Source organism: Vespula vulgaris, chromosome 20, assembly GCF_905475345.1.
Source record: "Vespula vulgaris chromosome 20, iyVesVulg1.1, whole genome shotgun sequence".
In the NCBI taxonomy this organism is placed as follows: domain Eukaryota; kingdom Metazoa; phylum Arthropoda; class Insecta; order Hymenoptera; family Vespidae; genus Vespula; species Vespula vulgaris.
The window spans coordinates 3,604,626-3,616,654 of NC_066605.1; the positions used below are offsets into that span (position 1 = coordinate 3,604,626).

General features: G+C 27.6%; 1 protein-coding gene and 1 long non-coding RNA gene across 2 annotated transcripts; one reads left to right on the plus strand and one right to left on the minus strand.

The window, feature by feature from the left end:
* Nucleotides 1-1,150: 1,150 nt before the first annotated feature.
* On the plus strand, nucleotides 1,151-2,991 carry LOC127070960 (uncharacterized). The gene is made up of 3 exons (XR_007784753.1): nucleotides 1,151-2,233; nucleotides 2,336-2,571; nucleotides 2,664-2,991. It is a non-coding gene; the product is annotated as an uncharacterized LOC127070960 (long non-coding RNA).
* Nucleotides 2,992-5,283: 2,292 nt separating this feature from the next.
* Nucleotides 5,284-8,316, minus strand: LOC127070958 (probable glutamate receptor). The gene is made up of 8 exons (XM_051009595.1): nucleotides 7,982-8,316; nucleotides 7,432-7,919; nucleotides 7,024-7,353; nucleotides 6,774-6,939; nucleotides 6,473-6,681; nucleotides 6,255-6,344; nucleotides 5,834-5,994; nucleotides 5,284-5,738 (listed from the first exon to the last, which is right to left on the minus strand). Exons 1-8 carry the CDS (start codon nucleotides 8,181-8,183, stop codon nucleotides 5,414-5,416), a joined length of 1,971 nt encoding a protein of 656 aa, XP_050865552.1. The 5' UTR covers nucleotides 8,184-8,316; the 3' UTR covers nucleotides 5,284-5,413.
* Nucleotides 8,317-12,029: the final 3,713 nt, after the last annotated feature.

Genomic DNA, 12,029 nt, shown 5'->3' on the forward strand with positions numbered 1-12,029 from the left:
GTTATGAAGGATTGTTAATATTTGACTTCATTTAAATAATTTAGTTGACATTCTGATCGATATAATCGAGGTAAGCACTTAAGAAAATGAATTATGACTTCCGTATGTTTGAAGAAATATGTATGAATCTAATAAGTAATATTGCATAACTATCGAAGCTATATGACATGAAATATTCTTATAGATCTTTAATCATACATTAATATAAATTAGCGATTCTTAATCTTTATTAATTCATTGTATATAATGTGCATTTTGTTGGATTCCAACTTTGTATTTTTCGGTAAGAAATAAGATAAGAAAAAATATTCATGTATATAAACTATTTATTTTCCACTGGATCATTGTGATTATAAAATCATATCTTGGTTACAAAAAATAATACAAAATACTTAACTGTAATGCAGTATTTCCCAATCTTTTTTAGATTATACCTACCTCAACGTTTCAAAAATTTTAACGTCCTCTGAAGTAACCTAGTAGGAAATAAAAATCATATAAATTGTATTATAATGTTGGACTTAAATGAAGTGTCTTCGCTGAAAAACATACGTTCATACGATAAGTAAACAGTACGAGAGGTAGAACGTGCGTTATTTATTGAATGCATTGATTCTACATAGTGATTGTACATCAGAAAAAAATATGGAAAGTATTGCACTTCCACTATTTTTATCTTTATCTTACTTACACAACAATCTGAAGACATGAATGTAAAAAAAGTGATAAAGTAATTCTAGTAACCTTACAAATTGAAGAGTACATTACATAGGCATACGATGTGCATTCATGAATGCATCATGTCAGACTATACTGTATCTAAGATCAGCAAACGCGCGTGTAAAAGGACACGTGGAGCGTCAGTCTATACTACACCTAATAGACACGCATGCAAAATGACAAATAAAGTGTATTTCACAGACTATATTGCACCCAAAATCAGCCGACGTGCGTACAAAATAACACATGCAGCATAAGACGACACTGCACTCAAGGCCAATGCATGCGCGTGCAGAGCAACACGTGTAGCGTCGCACGGGGAAAATGACTCATTTGAATCAACTCAATTTGAACCAACGAGTGCATAATATATATATATAAGGATATAAAGAAGTTAAGGTGTCAGCCAGTAATAATTAATTAACTCATGTGCAGTGTCTGTCTCAGCTTTGTATCGGAATTCTGTTAAAATCTATGTCTCAGTCTCTGTATTCAAAATCTGTTAGAATAATTACCTCATTTTATTCAATTGTATATCAATCTAAAAACAGTGCGCGATACGCGTTAATAGTATTATTTTTGTAATCATAATCATAATCATTAAATTGTAGTGCGTTGATTTTGTAGGAAAGGAAACGTTTAAAGAATTATATTCTTTTTTTTTTGTAGTGAATGCAGAAGGAGTGATAGTTGTTTTGATTAATTAAATATAATTATTGTGTGGTGATTTAAACGAATAGCTTCATCCCTAACAAATATTTTTACTTGAGTCTCTACTTCAATACCAATCGATTAGGGAAAGGAGCTTATTGATGCAAAGAAAAATTCTCCAGAAAAGATAACGGTAACACTTAATAATAGATATACATGAACGATCACACTGGAACTATCAATCCGTGCATCTTCCTATAGTTATGTTCCGAGAATCATTCTTGTGTCTTAATTAATTAATCTTACTCCCGCATAAAGTTTTGCGAAAAGAAGCAAATGATTGGATTGTAAACGCATCAAATAGAGGATTCTTTATTGTTGCGGAATACAATCCGCGATTTCACATAAAATAGTGACTATATTGTAGTAAACGCATCAAACAAGTATTTTATTGTCGCATAATAAAATTTATAACATCGTATAAAAAAATGTTTAAATAAATGAATAATAATATAAATTTCTATTTCATAATAATCTTTAATATAATATTTTGTAAGATAAATTGAATTACTCTTAAATATATGTCAGAATATAACACGGCGAAAAATGAGCGAACGAAACGATTTATATAAATGCTAAAAGGAGGAAGAAAACAATACTTAGAAATAAACAGGCCGTATATAACTTATTATAAAACATAAAATGATACATATATATTATAATAATACATATATATTATACATATATATAATATTATACATATATCTACAATATTCGTATAGTGTTACAACAATTATATTAAAAAATCACAGTATACAATTTTATAAACGAATAACAAGCAAAGAGGGTATTTTCGAAGAAGGTAAGAAGTTGATTAGATATAACTTTTTTTACTATTAAAACCATTAAAATACAAGCAACTACATATAGATATAAACGGTAACAAAAAGTATATTGTTTTAAGGAAAGAGAAAGAGAGAGAAAAGAGAGAAAAAAGAAAGAGACAGAAAGAGAAGAAAGAAAGAGAAGAGAAAGAAAAAAGAAAGAGAAGAGAGAGAAAGAAAGAAAAAGAAGAGAAAGAGAAAAGAAAGAGAAAAGAGAGAAAGAGAGAAAGAGAAGAGAAGGAGAGAGAGAGAGAGAGAGAGAGAGAGAGAGAAGAGAGAGAGGGAGAGAGAGGGAGAGAAGAAAGAGAAAGAGAAAGTGAGTACTCATTTTAATTTAAATATTTATTTTAATTTAAATAAATTAAGTTTTGACATGGTTAAATAAAAAGTGTCATACTATTGTGCTAGATGATGATCGAATATGGAAACACTATATAATTCAAATACAAAAAAATCGAGCATAAATATTTAAGCCTAGACTACGAATCAGAAGAGTACACAAACAAAACAATTAAATCTTCCAGAAATCAATATTACCTCAAGTTTTAGAAAGATGTTTACGAAAGTAGAGAGTATCATAACATTACTGTGAAGTCTATGAATAGATATTTTCATTAAGGAAAGAGAATATAGATTGACTTAACCCCAGGACATGCGCTGAAGGACACACATCCATATGATAGGCAAACAGTACGAGCGATAAAACATTCATTGTTTCTTTTAATTATTTATGCAGTTCCGCATTAGCCATCGAACACATCAATTCTGTATGGTAAATTGTAAGATATTGGACGGAAAATATAAAAAATAATGAACATCTTCACGACCTATTTTTACCTCTATCTGATCTACAAAAAATTGGATCATCTAAATTTTAAACAATAAAAAATTCAACGTTACTTTTTTCACTTCTTTAGAAAAAGTCTTCAAGAGGACTTATCAACTCTTTTTACGGATTCATATCGACTGCGTAAATCAAAACAATTTAACATGATTGGGATAAAATTATCTCCCTATAGGCCGTAATGGGAAACATTGCTATAATAAAACATTAATTAGTATCGCATGATATTATTATTATATTTTTTATAATAAATACAAATAATAATTTAATTTTTTAATTTAAAAAATCAGTTACGGATTCTTAACTATTAAATATTGAATCCCTAAAGGACCATGGATCACAGTTTGAGAATCTAAGACATAAATTGTATTATACGTTGTGTTTAAATAATTAATATCGTCGTTGGTTCATTCATTTAAAATAGTAATGAGCATCATAGACATTTCGAACGATGAAAACGTTCATCCAATAGAAATTTATCCTTAAATTGTAGCTGTGTAGAAAAGTTACGTAGAATTACATACTAGGCATCTTGCTCTTTCAAGGTATGGTGATCTTCCACGATAATATCCTCATATGCCTCTTAGAATCAAAAATATTTTTGAATACTTTAAATAGAGTATCCTGTTTACAGTTCAAATTTGGCTTTGAACGATAATTTTTTATTAAATTGAAAAATTTCTTTTATTAAATTGAAGAATTACGCTTTTCGGAAAATGGTGATTTAAAACATGCCGTACAACAATATTTATAAGAATATATATATATATATATATATATATATATATATATATATATCTAAAAAGTCTTAAAAAATCGGTTTTATAAAAGTGTTTTTATTCAATGATATGACTTTTTAAGAATATTTTTCGAAAATTTCATCAGAATATTTCAAAAACCGACAAAGTTACAGTCGTTTGAAATGGATCTTGTAGAATTTCGTAATTGACAAGTGTATAGTCCCTTATAAATGGCTGGCTTCACTTTGAAAATTTTTATCTTTTTTCTTTTTAACACTTTAGGTTAGAGAACATATTCGCATGAGTATGAATATTGAATCATTCGCATTAGAGCATATGCTAATTTTTGTGAAAAATTTTAAAATGAATCGATAGGAAATTACAGAAGAAGAAAACAATAATTTATAAAATAGCGTATTGTCCAAGACTAATTAAGTGAACTTACAACGGAAGTGTATGATGAAAGTATAAATAAACTCATTCCACATTACGGTAAATGTTTAAATAGATACTAAAAAAGTTAAATTAAAAAATAACTAAGTATATATTTATAATTAAAGTGAAGTTACAGATAAAGGAAACTTTTTTAAAAAATATTTGTATCGTTGTAATTTTAAAACGAATATTACTTTTTAAATGATTCTCTATATATGTATATGTATATGTAAACATTATAATTTATCTATTTCTTAGGCAAAAATGCCAGCATATCCTAAAAAATTATTATAGTGAATTGAGAATATGTTTAACGAATTGTACAAATGTAATTATAACATTAATTATATAACGTGTTTCATATAAATTTAATTAGAAACTTCTATGAATAGAGACGATCAAAACGCAAAAATATCATATTAAAAGATAATCATTTCACATCAATTATACATTGCAAATATAATATCGAAAAATCTAATATTTCTGAAACATTTTTAATTATATAAATATAACATGTATAACATATATATATATATATATATATATATATATATATATATATATATTATATATATATATTACATATAATATAATTATATGATTATATAATAATGCAAATATATATAATATTTCTTAAAGAGTTTAATTATATAATATAAATATATATGTATATATATATATATATATATATATATATATATTAATATATTATATTCGACATTATATACATTGCAATTGATTGGTATTATGTGAAATTTGACACGTTGTTATGATCAAATTAATTCACTTTAAATAGAAAAATATGATTATGGAAACTTAACAAAGCGTAATTTAGTTATATCACTGAATCACTATTCATAAGATATGGTAAATGAAATGTTTTTGTTGACTATGAAATACATAGCTAAATCATACTTCATACGAATACGCAAAATCAAAACAGATCGAAAGAGTTATAATATACGTACATACGTACATTCGATAAATAAAGAAAATGTATAATATATATGTATCATACAATAAAAAAATTCAATTGTGATTTAAAGCTGTACTAAATAATGCAGAAGATAAGATAGCGTACGCATATTTCTTTTTTATTAGAAAATAATAATCATCGAAAACGAACATCTGCGTTGTCATTAATAATTTTCGCGTACATATATACGATTTGTGTAATACTTTGTGATATTTCTTAAACTTTTCTTCCTTTTTACGTAAAATCCTAACGATTTAATGGACGGAATATAATGTACCTTCAATATTTTCTTTTTTGTACGAGCAAAAATAAGCTTTTCTATAACCAGAATACATATACTCAAAACAATACCAATAAGGATGAAGATAAGAAGTAATATTACGCTGATTAGGGGAACTGGTTGATGTTTGATCATATTATTGGATTTTTTTTTAATTGTCTTCTGTTTCAAACGGTTCATCATACCATTGTAAACATATTTCTGTAAACTAGAACGAGTGCTTTAATGTATGACAAATAAAACTTAATTATTAAAATAATAAATAAAAGCAACTATTACAAAAATTAATTATTAGATTCTTACTGAAAATTGATGACATCGGTGAATGGATTATGCTTAGATAAAATCATAGCAATATTGTTTACATGTCCCGTAGCAATATGAACCACATTGCATGGTATTTTCAAATTTGCTATAACATCTTTATCAACTGTGTAGAATGCTAATTTCCGATTTTTACAAATCTATAATTTAATAATAGATATTTATATTAAATTAAGATGATTTATAATAAAATAGAAACTAAAAGGCGTAATTGTAAAAATGGTTTTTTCACATGAAAATCATATAACTAAAAAATTACGCAATTCTGGATTCATGTTGATAGAATCTATTTTTTCTTCTATAAATATGCCGAATCCATTCTCGAAGTTCTCGCGAGTAATTTCATTACATTCTGTATATGTAAACATTATTATTATTTTTTTATATTATTTCATCATACTTTCTTATATCCTTCCTGCTCAGTAAGGGGCAACTTTCTGTCTTCTAACATCAACTTCATCAATTTCTTTGCGAGTGGATCTCCTGAATTCTACAAACGAATATTTTTTTCATCTTTCTTCATTCTAGTATACTTATTGTTTTATACACGCACATACACATACACACAATAACGTAGATCACACATATGCATGCAGTATATGTACGTATTATACTCACTGCAAACTTATCATAATAAGCCGTACCACGAACGACGGCAAGTTGATAAGTACCGTCTTGAACGAAGCTCTCTAATGAATGAAAGGGTAAGACGTGAATAGTAGACGTTAAAAAGCTTATTAAACCTGCTGAATAGGCGGCCGATAAGACGGTAACCAAAATAAATACAGAGAAGTATGCTATTCTTAAAGAAGATCTACCAGAAAAATCTACAATAAAGAAATACTTTGTATAAATTAAAAAATAATTTGTGTATTAAAAAAACGAAATGAAACGCAAATCAAGAAACATTAAAGCAAACCTGCCAATCCCTGTTGACAAAATATACTCCAAATTTCCAGAAAATTATCGATGAATAAATATCCTATTTTACGATCACTTCCATTATTTACTTTGAGAAAAATCAATAAGATCGATGAAGTTATTAATACTGCAATGATAGCAATCCAAACAGAATTATTGAAAGTCTACAAAAATAACAATTCTTTAATTCATGAAAGTTAACACATGAAGAAGGAAAAAATAACAAATTTAATTGAAACTTATCGTACTAAAAAGTGAGATGACCATTTAATCCCGTATTTTTCAGGTTCTCGAATAACAAGAAAGTTTTTGATATTCAAAAAAGGAACCGTGAAGTCAACAACATTCAATCTGGCATTGGTAACAGAAAAACCTGAAAGAGAAATGTCAGCACGTCCTGCATGTAATTCTGCAATTGCTCCAGACCAAGTCTTTTTTTCTGGATTCCAACTTCCAAATTCTTCTGATTCCAAGACAACATCGAAACTAAAATTAAGTATGGTACAAAGTTCTTTTAGTAATTCACCAAACGTACCGCCTAATTCACCGTCCTTTTTTACAGTTATAAATGATGAATCCTAAAAAAAGAAAAAGAATAGAAAGATTAATCTTTATAAATAGAAGAAAGAAAAGATATTTAACCGAAAATTGTTTACCTTAATTATAACAGCTCTCATGATCAAACCCTTTAAATTATATCTTCTTTCATGAAGAGAATCTGGAACTATATTAGTGATTCCTTTCTCTAAGCTCCACGTAGCTACATCATCGATCTCGGTTCGATTCATATCGATCGAATACCATTCTCGTAAAATATTTTCCGTACCACAACGGACCATCATTTCGGAATTGAATCTTAAATGAAATATATTACCTGGTGGATTCTGACAGTAACCGGAACCATTTTCCTTGTAAATGAATATCACTAGCCACATAGCTGATGACATGTTAAAGGTACTTGTTGCTAAAGAAAACTCATTAATCACACTGTAATTAGAAATCACCACTATATAATACGGTCGTACAATTTGTTTTATGTAGTACGACGATTTGTGCAATTGTGAAAAGTACAAGTTCGTGCTCGCAACACCTTCGCGAGATAATGCACGCCTCCATTTAAACATCATTGTTGTCATTTCCATTTCTGAAAAAAAAAATAAATAAATATCGTAGAAATGATGAGAAGGAAATGAGAAATATCTTTACCATTTATCGATTCAGAGTATAAGAAAATTGCGGATTTCGATCCATATAATTTGCAAATATCTATGATAAAAGGAATCTGTTCTTCGCTGATAGGAAGATCTTGCGATCTTGCGATCTTCGGAAGAAGAAGAAGGACGAGTATCTTTAATCCCACAAGAAACATTATTTCAAAGTTGACAGAACTATTTCTCAAGTTAAACATATCGACGATTACGTTCTATAAAAATTCATGAGAAAATATTTACACATCACAGAAAGTAAAGTGCACAAAAAGTAAATAGGATTTCTAAACTATTGAAAAAATTACTGTTGCTTATTTGAGTTAGTCATTCGGTTATTCCGAGTGTCGTACAGATCGGAGTGCACGCGACGTATGTTTGCACTGTGCATATTCGCGATAATTTTATCTTTGCTAGCATATTATCGATTAATAAACGTTCGTTTCATTTTCCTCTTTTATTGCTTTTTTTTCTCTTTGATGTGTGAATATACAGGGTGTTCGTTCAGGAATGATCAAACAAATATCTCGCGACTGGTTTTAGCTATAAGAAAGTTTAATAATAGAAATTTACAATACTTTCAATCATCTACAAAGTGTATGCAAACATTTTTGTTTTAGAAACGATCTTTTCGAATTATAAAGATCAACATAGTTCTCTTAGTATGTGTGTGTATGTGTATTCCATACACACAATATATACAATAATATATACAAATGTATTATTTACAAATCAAGTAGGTGTGTATTTCGCATTATTGAGGTATCTGTAAACAAATTGCAGTATAAGAAGCAATTACTTTAATATATAATGCCGATTATCTCGTAAACTATATGTAATGGTAATTTTTTACTTGATATGATTTTGATTGCAAATGACTACTACTATATAAATATGCAAAATATTTACAGATATTTATTTAAAAAAGCAATGTTGATCTTCATAAATTAAAAAAGATAAAAGTAAAAAAAGATCTTTATATTTACTACGAAGTCAACACTTCGTAACTAACTCAGACCCGTACAAATTTCTTTTATTAAATTTTCCTATGATTTCAACCAGTCATAAGATATTTGTTCGGATATTTATGAACGAACACCCTGTAAATCGTTCGTATTTATGTATTATATCTATATACACACGTTTCACGTTTGTGTTATTGTAGATACGATTGTAAAATATTAATACAAATTGTTCAAATTTCACTTCCATTGTAATAATTTAACAGATGTTCTAATCGATATAAACGAGTAAGGACTTGATGAAATGATGTGGTACGACCACACACGCGAAACTTTAATTGAACAAATATATATGAGAATTTCACTTTCATTGAAATAATTTAATAGACCTTCTAATCAATATAAACGAGCAAGGACTTGATAAAATGTGTAGTATGACCAGCACGTGAAAAGCTTTATTTGAACAAATATATACGATAATCATCTAGAAAGTAATAAAGCTAATCACATACATTTTCTATATCAGTAAGATTTTTATTTGGCAATTGCATTATTTTATTTGGCCGTCAAAATAGTAGTTCTAACAATAACAAACTAGCGTTTAAAAAATTCACCATATTGAAATTCTACTGTCATGCTGCTTATGAACAATCAATTTTTGCGAGTTTGTTTGAAGTCATAGTATAACACGATAAAATGAATTTATATATTAAACTTTGAAATCTATATATCAAATTCAAAAATCACTGAAATTACTTAGGTGAATATAAAACTAAAATTTTGTCTTTTTAAAAAAATCGTAAAATGGATTATACATGCGATAAAATATATTATACGTGTATAATTTATATTGAATGCATAAATTTGTACTCATTCAAAGATAACGTAATGAAAATGCATTCCAGAGCAATTGATAAATTTATTCTTAAAATACACAAAATATTTCTTAAATATTTCTGATAACTCACTTCTATAAGCTATACCGCAGCAAATACAATTATATCAGCCGTGGTAATATTACCGTAGCAATATTACAAACTCCTATGTTACGATTATTGTTACAGCTATGGAAAATGTATTTGACCAAAATGTATGTAACCGTTTATGTATAAATACGTACGGATATAAAACAATGAATTTTGCATTTCGCCGGATATCTATTTATTAACTTTATGCTTTTTGATAAGAGAAAAGACAAAGAAAGGTAAAATACAAGGTAAGAAATAAGATAAAAAAAATTTTCATATAGGCTAGCTATTTATTTTTCACTAGTCCACATTTCCCAAGTGAATTCAAACTTGTCACTACCAAACTTGGTTTATACGAAAAAGTACAAAATAGTTGACTAGTTGACTCCGATATCTTCTAATTTCTTTTTAGTGTCATGCTCCATCTCAAGGCCTCCAAAAATTTTTATGCTTCGTTTAGCAATCCAGTATAAAAAAATCATATAAATTGAATGATCAAAATTTTAAAGAATAAAGCATTCAATTATATTTTACTTAATTATTTAAAGAAACTCCCTAATTATCAATCATTACCAAGAAGGATTCATGTCGACTGTATTAATCAGAATAATTTTATGTAATTAAAAAATAATTACTTCCCTATAGATCTTACACACCGCATTAGATGGATAATGTTGTGCTGCAATAATGAAAGATTGAGTGGAATTGCATGATATTTTTATTACATTTTTTATAATGAAATTAAATAACAATTCAAATTTTGTAAAAAATCATATGACTTTCGGACTCCTGGGCATGTATCAATTATGAATTAAAAAATCTACATTATATATCATATTAAATTTCGTCTTTAAGTAACTAATATTGTCGTTAGTTCATGTGTTTACAATATTGATGAGAATTAAAAATATCATCGATGCGATCTCTCTTTCATTTTTCAAATGTCAAAAACGTTCCTTCAAAGAAAATTCATTCAAGAATTACAGCTCTGTAGAAAAGATGTATAGAAGCATAACCGAGGTATCTTGCTATCCAATGTTTCTTCACGGTAATGCTTGTTCTCATGTGAAGCCGAAGATCAAAAAATATTCTGGAACTTTAAATGAAGGGTACTAATGTATCCTACTTACAGCTCGGACAAATCTCCAACAGATTACCATACTTTTGCAAAATCGACAGAGTTCTTGAAAGAACGACAATTTCCAGGAAACGATGTACCGATGTTTATGGAATTACATATATCAAAAAGTTTTTAAAAATCGTTTTTACAAAAAGATTTTTATTCATCAGTATGATTCTTTAAGAATATTTTCAGAAATAGACAAAGTTAGAGTTGTTCAAAATTGATCTTATCGAATTTCATAGTCGTTAGGTGTATAGTCTTTTATAATCGATTGTTCTCCTTGTAGAAATCCAAAACAATTTCTATCTGAACATTATTTTTGCTAAAAACGAATCCAAAATAATTACGAAAATCTCCACCAGTTCATTTACAAAATCAGTTCCAAAAAAATACACCAAAATTATTATTGGCAAAGTTATTGTTGAAATTGCTACTAATATTATCATTTGTAAAATTTCTGTTGGAACGAATGCGCAATCCTCTGAAAAAAAAACCCTAAAAATTATCCTACTTCGTCTGAGGAACTTTCGAACTCATCGAAAAGCTTTGAAAAATAAAGTTTCATTAATATCAACAATACCAACTGTTCAATCATCAATTGTCAATAATATTGACTATACAATTAAAACATTTTCAAATAACAAAACATCTAATAGCACTTTACTGAGCTTAATTGAATCAAAAATACGTTATAGAAATTTCAATAACAATAGCAACACTCATTTTAAATTTCATTAGAAATTTCCAGGCAATCCATTCGATTTTTTATGCGGAATTTGTAATCGATTGTAGTTTAAACTCAAGAAAATTATTGATCACAGAATTACTAAGAGTTAATTTAGATGTGATGGCGAATAGATATTGCATTCAATCTTTAAGTCTCCATTTTTTCAATTTCCAATGACCTTTTGTAAACACAAAAATCGTTTCATCTTCTTGTACTAGATTTAGTATTCTTTTCCCCATGTATATCATTTATATAAATTCAACATGTCA

What these genes read in the sequence shown, in the direction of transcription:
- LOC127070958 (XM_051009595.1), bottom strand. Translation starts at nt 8,183, where the DNA reads ATGTTTAACTTGAGAAATAGTTCTGTCAACTTTGAAATAATGTTTCTT. An exon ending in TTGTCAACAGGGATTGGCAG is followed by an intron (nt 6,682 to 6,773) that starts GTTTGCTTTAAT and finishes TCTTTATTGTAG; the next exon opens with ATTTTTCTGGTAGATCTTCT. An exon ending in AGCAGGAAGGATATAAGAAA is followed by an intron (nt 5,995 to 6,254) that starts GTATGATGAAAT and finishes ATTAAATTATAG; the next exon opens with ATTTGTAAAAATCGGAAATT.